This window comes from Liolophura sinensis, chromosome 6 (assembly GCF_032854445.1).
Source record: "Liolophura sinensis isolate JHLJ2023 chromosome 6, CUHK_Ljap_v2, whole genome shotgun sequence".
NCBI classification, from domain to species: Eukaryota; Metazoa; Mollusca; class Polyplacophora; order Chitonida; family Chitonidae; genus Liolophura; species Liolophura sinensis.
Genome location: NC_088300.1, coordinates 23,323,383 through 23,338,813, shown reverse-complemented (window position 1 = coordinate 23,338,813; position 15,431 = coordinate 23,323,383). Strand labels below are relative to the sequence as shown.

Below are 15,431 nucleotides of genomic sequence, written 5' to 3'. Positions count from 1 at the left end.
ACGTTAGATACAGAGCTGCAACTGGTTCGCTACAGTTCGCGACATTGTCCAGTAACAGTGAGAGGCAATGTTAAGGTAAACATTAACAGTGATATCTGAAAAACTACAACATGAATTGAGCTCAGATTCTGCATGCAGCTAAAGTACAGCAGCGCGCTGGGGATGTTCCATTGTTTGTACTCCGGCTTGAATTTATTACCATAAATTACAAAATTCGCGACTCCACCTCTTTTGCATTCACTGTTGGAATGAGTGTCAAGGTTAATGTTATTTTATTTATTTAACTGATCAGTGTTTTACGCCGTACTCAAGAATATTTCATTTATACGATGGCGGCCAGCATTATGGTGGGAGGAAAGTGGGCAGAGCCCCGGGGGAAAAGGTTAGTGTTACGGATGGTACTCATTTATTGATCCCAGATTTTGCATACATTTAAAGCATGATAACACGAGGAGGTGTTCTCCTGTGTGTAAATCATGAATTTCACGATTTTGTATCTCATATTTAGTAGAATTAATGTTAAAATAAATGATATCACGGGTGATATCTGGAAAATTACTGCATGGAAGCGCTTCAGGTTTTGTATACTTATAACAAAAGTAAAATAACACGAGGTGGGTGTTCCATTGTGAATGCGCTCCATATACATCAATTACTATAAATTATCAAGTTCATGAACTTCACGCCTGTTTTGTGTATTAGAATCCATGCGAAGGTAAATATATAGGTTTTCACGTATTGACCTGAAGTTTTGCATTCAAGCGAGCACTTTTGTAGTCAGGTTTCTATGTATATATGCTGATGATCAAAGCGACAGTTGTAGACGTTGGGCGGATCTGGCCCATACAAAAATGATGATAAATGACAACATTGCGGGTTTCATTTGGAGCAAGTTGGGGTGGGGTGTGGGTAACACTGCATGTTGGCTGTATCTTTCGGTAAATTTTAACCATGTATCCGAGCATATACAAACGGACAGGTACAATTCTATCTTTGCTTTTGTGTTATGTGTTTGAAGGTGAAAGCGTTCCCGCCGACAGGGAATCCGGAAGTTGCCACGACGGACTGGCCGGGTTACCCGTGTTACAGCGATCTTGACTGTCCACCAGAGCCGGGGTATCGCTGTGACAAGCTTGTCATCAAAGAAGACCAGCAGATCATCATGGGGGGAGAACAGGCTGTCGGCACCTGTTACTTTGAAAAACACTTTGCCGATCAGGACATATGATGCCGCGAAAAACATAAAACAGGTATATACAACAAGATAAACACATTTCGATCTCTGGAATCTGCTGCATGGAAAAAGCATTTTTTACTAACGTTTGTTTTGTGATTTTAAGAGCTAACACTTTGATTAATTAAATTTCTGGAATTATGAACTAGATTTCAAATATTATAGTGAATGAACCAAAAAGTCCTTTTGAGGAATGGATCCTTAGTCTTTGCTTACTTTCATGTAACTGGTAACCTTTTACTCCGTGATCGTGCAGGTTAGTTGTGTTAATTTATACTGCTACTGAATCAGTCATATACTCCGGTTGAGGGGTAGGTGTATAGGACGTAGGTCAGATACGGGAGCCTTACAGGGTCATACAGGGCCAAGAATGGGTCACCGTCATTGCTTCCGAGGTAACTTTCTCATTGGCTGTTTTCATATCTCTCATGTCAGCCTTGTTTTCGCCAACAGGTCAGCTATTTACGGAGATCGGTTTGTGATCGCCTTACTCATCGAGTCCATCTCGCTCCTCTAAATCTGTAAACACAAGTTACCGTTTATTGTTTCTCTGATTCTGTTATTCATACAGATGCGGAATACTCCTCGAAGCCCTGTGGAATATAAGGAGATTTTGATGATGACCCTTTCACATGAAGTACTGTACAAGTACAGAAATAAAACTGCTTCAATGGCATAATGCAAAAATGTACATTTGTTATCCTTTTTTAAATCTCTCATTCATGTTCAGTGAATATGATTGAGCTAAAATGTAATTTTAATACACAATGTATTTTTTTTGTTTATTTGATTAGAGCTCAAGAATATTTCACTTATATGACAGTGATCAGGTTTATGGGTGTAGAAATCCGGAGAGCCTGCAAAGCCCGGAGAGCCCAGAGTTATCCACCGAACTTAGTCAGTGAAATACACAAGATTAAAAACTTTCATCACAATGAAATTGATGAAAATGCAAAACAATGTGTGAATTGACACCACGACACAAAATAGCTTTATATCTGCGACCCTCTAGCTTATGTCCATTCCCAGTGTGAATTATTAGCGATGAGATATCGGTACATCCTCGTTTTCGTGCTCGACATAACAGATAGAGCAGTCGATGATTGGTCCTGTTTTCGTATACAGTGGGACAGCATCGGTATAAAAATGTTTTCAATGGGGAACTCGTAAAACTCCTTCCAGCCTCTATGAAGACGGTCCAAAGCTGTGAACTCATTTGTTGTTTCCTTTATTACGTCACCATTACCAGTGTATGTGTGCTCATAAAATATCTGTGAAGTACACACGTACTGCAATGTCACAGAAGAATACGATACGTTCTACTGTCACTTGGGACCTCTGTGTAGCTCGTCCTCAAGTTTGGATGGCTTCCTGCCCCTGACGACAGATGGAGGTAATCGCTTCACATTCAAGGTGCACTGAATACGTCAGGGAACTAGGCTAGTCCTCCAGTTCCCCATTATGTAGACCTACAAAACGACAAAACCAAAATGTGCTCATATTTACTATGACTTCATACTTGATGACGACAGTCATGCCGGGAAGTGACGTAGAGTGGCGTTTGTATTATGACGTCGATATGGGGATCGTTAGAAAATGGTTGCAGGACAATGGACGTACACAAAAGGCAGAATGCGACTATCATAATAGGCTGTAATGTTGTTGCTGATAATCTTGATCGTCACATCTGCAGCGTTTGGCAAGGTCACTTGGAGTCCCTGGTCAAGCTGGAGTACAGGTTGTCCAAGGTTGTGTAGTGATAGCCACGGATTCCAACACAAACGCAGGTTGTGTTTGGTGTGTCATGACGACAGCGGTTGTTTCCCGTCCGAACGTCCGTCTGTGACGAGCTTCTGTGAAGGGCAGCCGAGAGAACACAGGACATGTTATATCGGCTCTCAGTGTCAAGGATCGGGACCTTTCACCGGTGCATGGACGGGCTGGTTGAATCTAGGCGGCTGCAGAACCAATCCGGAGAGGCGTTGCGGAGAAGTCGGCATTCAGCGTCAAACTCGACAATGCCAACCAACTGTAAAAACAGACAAAACTACCACATTTCAATGTCCTGCCAACGACAGGTTACGCAGTTTCAAGCAAAAAGCTTGCGTTTTAGAATGTCCAGATGATCTGAATCGAGAAAAAAGGGCCGTTGTTGTTGCATACGGTGAATGGACGACGTGGTCCGCTTGGATGTGTAATGAAGACTGCCATAAACCTGGAGTACTAGCCTACCGATCCAGGCAATGTTCGGGGCAATCTCTTGGGTATACGTGCGTGAAGAGCTCTCATGGATTAGGCGAGTACGACGTCCTTCCCTGCGAAACTACGGACGGCTACCTGTGCCGAAAGTCGTGGTCGGAATGGTCGCCTTGGTCGGAATGTGAACCTGACTGTGGACAGAGGAAGAAGACTCGAACGCGGTCCTGTATGGGCCACGGTGGTCCATGTGAGGGGTCACCCGAGCAAAGCATACTCTGTTCCTCCGGTCCACCGTGTAGCAAAATTGACGGTCAATGGGGCAAGTGGAGTATGTGGTCACAGGTGTGCAGCACGTCGTGCGGCGGCGGTGTGCATACACGGTACCGTGAGTGCAATAACCCGTCCCCGCTGGGTGCTGGAAAGCCATGTGTAGGAAAGGCAATGGAAACCAAGCCCTGTGAGAAGACAAGCGTCTGCCCTGTGGATGGATCTTGGGGAAAATGGTCGGCGTGGAGCTGTACTGCCACATGTGGAACCAGCCCAGGTATCTAAAACAAAAACAAAACGCCAGTTCTAGGCCTCGACAAAATAGCCTTTCTTCTGCAAACAGGCAATTTGCATTGTTAACGAAATGAGTCCAGCAGTTTATGCAATTTTGTAATGGTCTTAAGGAAACTCTTAATCATAAGACAACCATGCCATATACAAACATAATTTACTTTTGACGAATACTGTCGAATACCCGAAAACCTAACATTTGGCATATCATATAGAAATGTGTACCATTATTTGCCTCTGGGATCGGTTGGCCATGTTCCCAACTTAGCTTCCACGTTAACCGCTTTAAATCGTTACATTCACAAACCTTGAACTCGGTCCTGTCGTCGGCTCTGCCCTTAAAGTCCCAACGTTGCACGTCGAAAAATGGGTCCCGTGATCTTAGAGTAATTCTGTATTTACATCACCCCATTATGCTTTATAATAAAGACAATAATATAGAAATAACATACATGTAACCGACGCACCCACTCGGACAGCATCAGAACTTTGCTAATCGCCATTATGGTGGACTGGCTACTCTTTGCAAAATCAAGATCACCTCTTTTCACAATAGCTGATTAAACTTCCCTTGTGTTTATCTTTGAAACATAATTTAAAGTTAAGAGTCTCAAACAATTTGTCAGTTGCTCTTTAGATGTGTACATCTTACCATCTCTTTACCTCAGTCAGGGTGTTATTGTAATTGTTCATGTAAATGCATAAATAGTAGGAAATTACACGCCTCCTAGCTCCATGGTTTAAGCAGAATTAGGTAAAAAAAAACTTCCAGTGAAGTTAATTGCAATTTATTAGACGTCACTGGTCTAGAATTACTCAAAATGCTAAGTTGTCATCATATTCAACATACAATAACGTTAAAACAATGCAAAGGGACCAGGTCTCGGGGATGCTTAGTCCACCAGCAGAATCCTGCCTATGCAGGAATACAATATAATTAAACATGTATAGTATAGAGATTAAAACCAGAGCAACAGCGACAGTGTGATATTTGACAAATGGTCACTCGTAACCTGTAAAATGTAGGCCTAAATATACGTGTTTACCTCTGGTGCCATCTTGGGTGGCAGGAGTGAAATAAAGAATGAATGAAATATCGTGAAAGTTTGGTGTATTGGAGCAGTATGTCGCACATAATCACCAGTTACTTTGAATAAATACCATTGATGATTCGAAAACCAAACATGACAACAAAATAAAGCAAGATACTATACATTTAAGTCGAATTCTAAAAAATCTTAATTTTTCGGGTGTTGGGAAAGGTTAATTATTCAATGCACACGACTTTAGCACTGAGTGGTCTTTTTTAACATTTGTTTGTTTTGTAGGGACAAGATATCGCGAATGCAATAATCCTTCACCTAGTTCGACTGGAAATGAATGTGCCGGCAAAAATCAGGAAACAAAGGCAGACGTTTGCAACTATTTCACCTGTCCACAAAACGGTACTGCACCAACGTTACCAGAAGAGTTAACGAACGAGTTGAAAGAAGATTTAAAGAAAATGTACAATAACTACGACAAAGTTGAACATCAAAGCGTAGCATTTGTGTGTGGGACACCCGTGGCAGACAAGATTAAAGAATCTTATCCCCGAACGTCTACATTCTGGGTGAAAAATGGTCAGCCGTTCAAACTGGATCCGTCCCGGATGTCATACGACAATGGGGATCTTCTTATCCAATCTGTAGTAGCTGCTGATATTGGTGTGTACCTGTGTCAGTTGGAATGGCAACCCAAACTACGACAGACGGTAGCTGTGTACGTGCTGGTTGTCAAGTCCAGTTTTAAACTCCATACACGGCAACACAGAAACCTCCAACTCTACTGCAACGGTGCTTCTCTAGGGCTTCTCTACGCAGGACTTCAGCAGATTTGGTTTCATAACGGGGAGATTTACAAAGATTACGGAACTACTCCCCCACAGACAATAAACGTGGAATATTTCGAAGACATCGGTCCTGATTTCGCCGGACTGTGGGAGTGCACCATAAACGACCCCAGCAGTATGCGGCTGTGGGTCACAAATAGGGTCAACGTCACGGTCGGAGGAGGTGTATACTTTATTGAAAGGCTGATGTCTAATCAAATTTACCTCATCGGATGTGGAGCAGTAATTGTATCGGCTGTCATTGGCATTGCCGTGTGCTGTTTGTACCAAGATAAAAAAGGAGACAAAAATGCAGAAACTGAAGCGGAGGTTTACGAAGAGTTGATGAAGGAAAATCCTTCAATCCTCAATGAAGAAATAGAAGAAGAAAAGTCAAGGCGAGACGAACCGAAACCTTCGTCTGCGGGCGAAAATTACCTAACAGAAAGTTCTTCGTTTGTCAGTGACGAGGGTCTTCAGCTTAAAGATGGCGGCACGGTTCATGCGGACATACGATAGCCTTGCTCCATATATGCCAAGGGATTCTTTGAGGAAGTTATCGGTACAAGAAAAGTTGCTGGTTACACAAAACCGATTAAAATCTTGAGAGCACGTAGAATGATAATCTAGTCATTGTTATACTTGACTCGCTGCGAAACGATGACAAAGTGGCCTGCCAAATCATCACATCGATAACTTTTGTTCCATCTTCGCCAAGAAATGTTTGGAGGAATCATTCAGTTTCACAACGGCTGTCTTGAAAGTTATTAAACCGGGTCTAAATCTGAGAGTTCGGAGAATGATAATCTACTTGACAAAACGATGACAAAGGGGCGTTTGCATTACAAATCATGCCATGTCATTTGTCACACATACTTCGCTACAAAAAGTACCATCGAAACGTCCAAAAAGAAAACAGAAGAAAAGCTACACTATATGGTAAGGGATAGTAGTTCACAGTAGTTCCGAACCGATTAACAACCAGTCCGGAATTAATGATATCAATTATATCAATTATTGATAAGTCTTTATTTATCATAGTTACATAGTTATTTATGTCTATTTATTTATTCATTTATTTTATTGGTGTTTACGCCGTATCGAAGGATATTTCACTTATACGACGGCGGTTAGTATTAAGGTGGGAGGAAGCCGGGCACAGCCCGCGGGAAACCCACGGCCATCCGCAATGAGGTGTTATGTGCACAGCTGCCGTCAGCTTCTAAATTTAGTTTGCCACTGTTGACATATGCTGAGTTCAGGGCCTGCTGTCTGTCTCTGCCTTAGAATGTTCCAGAATACGCTCAGTTCGGGGCCTGTTTGTTTACAACAAGTGTTCAAGAATTTTCTTATTCTAGAAAATTCCACCAGTCTATATAAGACCTATGAAAGCAGGTCAAAGGGGAGAAAGGAGAGTTATTGAGAGTTTTGGATGCTTTTGATGTGTGTTACTTTAGTAGGACTTTTGTGCTGAATTTTGGTGTCTTTATAGCCTAGGCGTTTTGCATGGAACCCGAAACCATAATTATAATAACATAATTTTGGCTCAATTAAGATGGAGGCATATCTTTACAGTCATGGGAACTTTTGTTCAAAACTGCAAATGTTTTTGCAAATCTCGCATATGACTGCTCCCCGAGCCATTTTTATTCGGTGTTAAATAAGATATGTTCATTTACTGACAATAGGAAAATGAATTTGCTAAAAAGTAAACATTTGAGTGCACACCATAACTGAAATGGTCTAAACCCTTGCCTAGCCACCACTTTATAGTTTGTGACTTTGAGCTCATATACAAGATTGTGTCTTTGATTGCGGATTAAATCTGTACGTAGTTTTCATTTACATGTTGTATAACGGTCAAGTTTAAGTGTAGAAGAAACCAGTAAAATACAGCCCTTCTATGAGTACCTTTGGACTTTTTGACGCAAGCAAAACAGCAACAGTTAGATTCGAACGTGCGGCCCGACATTCGCATCGAGCCAATGCTCTACTCATCTAAGCCAGCGAGCCGATGTCACAAAAGTATTTATTTATTTGATTGGTGTTTTACGCCGTACTCAGGAATATTTCACTTATACGACGACGGTCAGCATTATGGTGGGAGGAATCCTGGCAGAGGTACTAAAAGTTGGAATTTTGCTTGTCTAATTAAAACCTAATATTAATTCATGAAACTTCCAAACCAAGTTCCAAAATATTATTTGAAATGTTGAAGTAATGGCTTTGGGGAGTCGGCCCCTAGAGACAATAGAACAGGGCGATGGAGACACGTGAAGCGCGCACGTAGGAAGGCACAAGTTCTGTTCACACATGATAACGCTTTACTTCGAGTCGTGTTTTTGTGAGCCCTGAAGGTGACAATAGAAACACACCATGATCTCTTAACTGAATTCTGTGGGGAAGAAAACTGCCAATGTAGAAAATTCAGGTATTCTATATTTTACAAGGACGAAAGAGACTGTGATCTGGCTTATTGGGATAATTACTACACGAACCTAGTCCAGTGACCTTTGTTAAAGAGATGGTCAAGTGATTCTGTAAAGCCAACCGGGGAGAGGAACATTTCGTATCGACTACTGATGTACAGAAGCGGGATTCTAGTTCTGAAACAATGGTGTTGCCAACTGAGGAAAATTATCCAAATACAAAAAAGCACATAGATTTTAACGCACAGACAATACCTGTATTGCCATATCTACTTACCTTAGACTGATTTGCCAGATCGATAACCGATGCAGCAGTGATTTATTCATTTGGTGTTAAATGCCCTTCTAAAGAATTCTTCACTGTATGACGGCGGTCAGATACCGGACAAACATCCTGGGTTAATCCTGCAGGCGAAGCAACTAGTTCTGGATTCGAGCACGCGAACGCATATGTCAAGGGTTTGACTGTCATGGTTAGCAAGCGTTTCAGCCATCTGAGCTAAGCAAAAGGGGAAATGTTTTATGTCCTAGAGTAGTATATTGTTACTGTGTGGTGTTGCCTCGTTTTTGTAATGAGATTTCCTGTTGTTGATGTCAGATCAGAGTCCCACGAGCATGACAGGAGGACGTAATCCACGGATAATACTAGTATACATAAACACTTCAAAGAGACGCGAACATTCATGCTTACTTCACAGAAAACACATTTATTGTTATAAATATTTTTATCTTAACACGACATTGTTACAAACTAAAAATTTGTCTGAAATAAATTAACCGAGTTCATTAATGTGTTTGTGTGAACAAAAATGTCCATTTAGTAACAGAATTATGTTACTGTGGATCAGATTGCTCTCTAATGTCATCTGATTCGCATGCGCAGATGTGGGTTGCTTACATTCACATTTACCATTTCCGGCCTCATGCAGGCCTATAACCAGAACAATATCACCTTGATCGATCTATATGCCTATAGTCATGCTTTGGATTTCATATTGAAAAATAACACTTTTCAAATAGTGAATTGGCTTTAAAAATCTGAGAGTGTTGTCTCAGATAGGTTTATCTCTGAGAACAATGAATTGGAACACAAATTCACTTTATACTGCATGACAGCAATACAGAAATGAGCGTTGCGGGGTGGCCTTTTATTCAACACATTCATGATGCAAAATGGCACTCGTCATTCAGACATGGGATAATATAGAAACTGTCATGTAAACTCGATCTTTGGCTGCCCTCCTTGGAGACACGTGCAGATTGTATGATCACGTGATCGGGTAGCAAAGGGAGGATCCGAGAGGACGGCTTCAGGCTGATGACACGCCTTTATGCGTATATGTCATTGAGCGTGTTGAACACGTATTCACTGACTTTTGGGTGTTTCACGCAGGATTTTCCCAGCCAGAAGTAACCCTTTTCTCTGTTGGCTTTTGTGGTCAAGCACACCTTCTCTACACACTGCATCATTTTTGGGGGCTGTAAATAAACAAAGAGAAGATCAGATTACTTGCTCAAATAAACAGTAAAGCTAATGATACATTGGAAAAATCGGGTTTACCTAGAGTTTTGCAACTCGCCGTTGAGTACAGGGTGCGTCGGTGACTGGTGGTTTCATAGATACATGTGCTCTTAAATGGCACAAGCAGAAAAGCACATATATTTGCGAACAGAACCCTTCCACAACACAAACAGAGGAGGCGGTGCGGGGGTGGTGTGGGTGTGGAAAGAGGGGTTATTTTCTTTAATGGCTGCAAAATATCAGGATTTATACTCTAAAATAAGTGTAATTAATACGTGTAATGGTAGGGGGTTTCAAATTACGGTGGATGTTGATTTACGAAAGAGGACATGATGAAGACGGAATAATCGGCACTGCATGATTCAAGTATTCGATAGCAAACACAGGCAAATCGTTCTGTGTTGGTCATACGATGACAGATCTCTCCGTGTATGCCTATCTGCGAAGACAATCCCGGTATTTAGCACTTGCTGCTAGGAGATCATTAACTCTGCAAACCCATTTCATTTTTAATTAAGAAATGAGTCCTAAGTGATAATTTTGTTCCTCGACCACATATTGTACCACTCAGCCCATTCGTTTAGTGACGGGAATTAGTTATCACTTGTAAATAATCCCATCTGAAGCGATTATACAAGCTGCCTCGTCCCGCTCGACTCTTTCGAATGTACAATCATCGCACAGAAAAACGTAAAACCTTATTTGTTGTTGATGGAAGATTTGAATGACCAGGTTTTCATTCTGTACAAATAGGGTGTCATTCTGCACACATAAAGAACACGCCTTCTTATGCATTATAGGGGGCCCCAGTGGCCGAGGTGGTTAGTATGGCAGGTCAACGCCATGACGCTGAGGCCTCTCACCAATACCGTGGCTGAGAGTTCAAATCCAGTTCATGCTGCCGCCTTATGTGGGAATGTCTGCCAGCAACCTGCGGATGGTCGTGGGTTTCCCCGGGCTCTGCCAGTTTTTCACACATCACAATGATGGCCGCAATTCTATAAGTGAAATATTCGTTGATATGTCGCAAAACACCAGTCAAAAGAAATATAAGAAAATATACTTTCTTGTTAGTAATTGGCTAGGTTGACTCACAATCGGTGTACACATCACGTCATGTGATACTGAGAAACAAAATGACAATATAAATAACATATTGGTTATTATACACTGCCTCATAATTACAGCTCTAATATTCAACATTGTTTTTGTAAAATATGGAAAAGTTAGCCTATTCGATGCCGATATACTCGATAACGTTTAACAATTTCACTACGAATTGATGATTTGTGGAATAAAAATGTCAAAGGTTTCAGGCAAATATTATAATAAAACACGCATGCAGCGACTGTACAATCCTTAATGCCTTAATTTTTATGTATGGTAATGTTACAAAATGGCTTTGATATTTATCACAAAAACCAGCAAAGGAATTCATCATGGAAGATAATAATTATAGATAGGATTCATTTGGTAAATTGAGAGCATTGTTCCAATTATGGAAAAATTACAGTTGTTATTGCGGTGTAATATCCTGCAGTAGAATATCTGGATAATCAGGTATCTGTCGACCAGGGCTCTAACTCAGTTATGTACAGTGGAGGTAGCTCATTAGGCATTGAGTCCAGGCCGCCGAAGTCAGATGGTCTGTCATTTGTCAAATATCGGAATTTCCTCTCAGTACAGATAATCAGAGCCATTCCTATTCCATGATGATACAGTTAACATCATTGTGCCAATCTGCGGTGGAATTATGCCAAATGATATAAATTATGAAGCAGTCTCTTAATTGCGTCCACTGGCACGAAAGCTGGGTGTTACGTCAACGAAGGGACCGTTGTAAAGACCTACAGTGCAGAAGAGGGAGGAGCGCGCGGAGGGTGGGTGGGTGGGTGGTGGTGCGGGGGTGGGGTTGGGGGGGGGGGGGGAAGGGGGGTGGTCGTGCTGCGTAAATGAGAGTAGCAAGTAACGAGAATTCCGCAATCACTCATGATACAAGATTTAACTGGCAATGTGACCCTACCAAAATTAGTTCTATTGTCTGAAATCGTTCTGTATAAATATACGGTAACAGATCGCAAAATATCGGAGTTTACAGAAGAAACTACCTTTAAGTTGCCATTGACTGTATTAGGTAGCCATTTTCCTTTCGTCCTTGCATTCATACAGCCTCCGTAATCGTTATTCTTTTCGTCTGATTCTTGCTTACAAATTATGGGCATTACAGGGGAAGTTGGACCAAGATAAAATTTTGTTCATGTGGAGATTCTGTGTTGCATAGAAGTCATTTTCTCCGTGCACAATTGTAGGAATACATCCATCACACTTGTATCTGAACACTTGTTTAAATTGCTTCAGATCGCATACAACAAAAAGAAGAAATTCTGTTCGACCAGTTGAAAAATGCGTCATAAATGCACTCATATTGTTAGCTTCGCTCATTTCTAGAGAAATTCATAAAATGAGTGAGATTCTTGAAACTTAAATGTGCAGAAACTTTTCCATTTCTCCACGCTTCAGTTTTAACCTATACACGCGCCACGTACTTCTCTGTGTCAGTTCAACGGGCAAACCCAATTATTAAAACCCAACAACAAAAGAATGGCCAAATATAGCTTCAACCCGAGTCGACATGGTGCAGAAAATGGTACATTTGCGGGCCAGTTTTACAAAGCTGCCGCAACGTCAAGCGCATTTACTGTGGTGACGTATCTCTGCGCTATATATGTTGCCATGGACGTTAGGCCAGGCTCATGGTGCGATTGTTTCGTAAGACGGTGCCCTGGTAGGTAAGTGAACGTTAGAATAATAAAAATTCGTTAAAAAAATTTCAATGTTTAAAAAGTATGAAGGGCCTCCGTGGCCGAGATGGTTAGCACGCCAGCGTGGCGCAATGACCCATGAGCCTCTCAACAATGCGGTCGCTGTGAGTTCAAGTCCAACTCATGCCGGCTCCTTCTCCGGACGTACGTGGAAAAGTCTGCCAGCGGATGGTCGTGGGTTTTCCCCGTGCTCCGCCCAGTTACCACCCACCACAATGCTGGCCGCCGTGGTATAAATGAAATATTTTTGAGTACGGCGTGATATATCAATGGCATTAGTAAATAAATATAAAGTATGAGTTATCCTTTAGCGTTACATAACTTACCTGAGAGTCGAAACATATGTTGCATGCAAATAGACAGGCATCAGTGTGGTCCATATTTTCCAGTGCCACTGCTGGATAAATAGGCTCTGACGTCACAAACGCAATTACCATGGCGACCAAAAAGCAGGAGATTAGTTGACGAGCCATCGTGATTAAACAAAAGCTGGAAAAAAATAAGAAAATGTCTTGCAGTTGAAAATCCCCGCACGGTCCGCCTTCACGGTGTTTTTTCTTTATAAAAGGAATAACGCATGTCATTTTCATAGAATCAAAATAACAAGAAATCACATTGTAGAAAAAGGCTGAGAAACACTTGGTCCCAAGATCACAGGATCAAATTTTCATCAGCAGATCAATGTAGAAATCTCACTATGAGATACTTGAGTCCTCAGTTATGTTTCATTCAACAATCAGAATACAAGGCATACCCATGGTGTCGCGGCCCCAATGTTAAGGAAGTGACGTCGTATCGCGTAAGACAGGGAACTCAACCTACGCACTTCCTTATCTGAGGTAGCTGTGGCATCTCTGGCCATCGCCATTGGTGACCAATGGAAAAAGACGTAAATGGATTAGCTTCTCCTAGGCCACTAGGAAACGAATATAACTTCATCTTTTCCACCAATTCAATAGCACACTTTAAATAGGAGAACGCAAATTACTCGTTCAGGTATCAAGACTTGAATTGCAAGTTTTGTGGCATTTAACGTCATATTTGAAATTGAAATGGACGTTAGCGATATTTACAGATACAGATTCTACACCTGTGTGACAGGAATGAATTAAAACAGTTTATTGAAACTGTCGTATCAGTTTTTGAATTTAACATTTATAAGTTATAATTTGGCTGACAGTTGTCAAAAATTTTTTTCGGGTATTACAGATCAAAGTGTTCCCGGAAATAGAATCTCATAACTTAAAATGCCAGTGTCCCTCTGTACTCCCACTTACATGAACATTGGTTTCAGTTATTGCAATGCTAAGCCTTGTTAATTTTGTTTTAATATTAAGATAACAAAAGTAACGGATTTTTGAGAATATACATTAGAATAACAATGTCACATGAAACAAATGACATTTGTCGAAATATGTACTGAGACTGAATTCGGAAATATTACAAATTAGTAATGGTTATCGTTGGGGGCCTAGGTGATGTCCTGGTTGCCTTTATAGGCCATGAGGACTTTATATTTCGGGTTGAAGGTTATTTGTGGGTATAACTGTCACCGGTTCTGACAGAGATGATGAAGCCACCCAGGTGTTCTATTTCCCAGAATTAATAATCCCACAAGTTTATTGAAAGTTTTTTTTCCTTAATGAAAACTGAAGAGTCATAATCACGATAGCAGAATTTTATGGTAGGCAATGTCATTTAATAAAAGTGGCATGTGAACCAGGTAGATCGAGTGTCTTAATGGTAAAGTGGTATTAAGAGAACAAAAACATATACAAGAGACATTATGAACGATGATGAACAGGAAAGAGTCATGTATTAAACAAGTGGAGTGTGATTTTTTTCATTGCTATACACTGAAGAGTAGATGTAAACTAAATAAGTCTGACAATAATTAGCACGGCATGTATAAACGTATAAAATACCGAAAGATTAGGCAAGTAAACATCATTGTAAATACTGTACCGGAATTTCGTTCCGAGAAGCTAAAAAACACTGCTTACTTGTGGATTATCTCGAGGGGAGAAAGATGTGTGGTGAACGTACAAAAATGGGAAAGACTGTGGAAAAAACATAGCGTATGTGAGTAATTTAATGTTGGTGTATATGATCTAGTACTCTACTGTCCCTACTTTCCAACAACGAGATTCCTGCGAAAATGAATTGTAATTGCAACATCAGCGCATCTCGTTTTACCATATTAGCTTTCCTTTCTGATTCCTGGGTGTCAGGATTTTGTTCGTTTTAAAAAAATCTGACAATTGAGGATGGCGTGTAAGGTTTCCCATTGTTCATAATCCAAAGAGTGCAATTAAAACTTCCTTATAAGGTACTTCGTTACCTTATACCCAGCATAGCAGTGCATAATTAGTGTATTGGGATAACTGGCGCTGTTCCAACAAATAGGCGATTAGAAATCTGACTGACTTACCTGGCTGTGACCGGAAAAGCTGGCTGCGGTTGGTGTTCTCTAGCAGAAATACCACGAGGTTCCCAGCCAGCGGCTTAAATAGCTCAGCGAAGAGGGTGTGCCTGTGAGCGTTAAAGAGCGTTAATAAGAAATGCAGGTGCGCGTGCGCTCTATTGCCACAAGAGCTGGTTACCGAAATTAAACCGTGAGTGACGTTTTTGAGAGATGTAGGAATCGATTTTTAAATTAGCATTCATTAGCCGCAGGGACAAGTGTCCTACGGTTATTGATGTTACCTGTCTTTTGAGAGCATCGCGAGCCATACTGCAGCCTATTGTCAGCAGTGATTGATTCCCTGTTAGGCTCAGAATTTACAACTACGCTGAA

General features: G+C 41.1%; 2 protein-coding genes across 2 annotated transcripts; one reads left to right on the top strand and one right to left on the bottom strand.

The window, feature by feature from the left end:
• The first annotated feature begins 2,973 nt into the window (after positions 1-2,973).
• On the top strand, positions 2,974-6,397 carry LOC135469068 (uncharacterized). The gene is made up of 2 exons (XM_064747593.1): positions 2,974-3,977; positions 5,320-6,397. Exons 1-2 carry the CDS (start codon positions 3,425-3,427, stop codon positions 6,378-6,380), a joined length of 1,614 nt encoding a protein of 537 aa, XP_064603663.1. The 5' UTR covers positions 2,974-3,424; the 3' UTR covers positions 6,381-6,397.
• Positions 6,398-8,990: 2,593 nt separating this feature from the next.
• Positions 8,991-15,092, bottom strand: LOC135469114 (uncharacterized). The gene is made up of 4 exons (XM_064747646.1): positions 15,066-15,092; positions 14,638-14,694; positions 12,961-13,123; positions 8,991-9,769 (listed from the first exon to the last, which is right to left on the bottom strand). The coding sequence occupies exons 3-4, from the start codon at positions 13,105-13,107 to the stop codon at positions 9,620-9,622; spliced, it is 297 nt and encodes a 98-aa protein (XP_064603716.1). The 5' UTR covers positions 13,108-13,123; positions 14,638-14,694; positions 15,066-15,092; the 3' UTR covers positions 8,991-9,619.
• Positions 15,093-15,431: the final 339 nt, after the last annotated feature.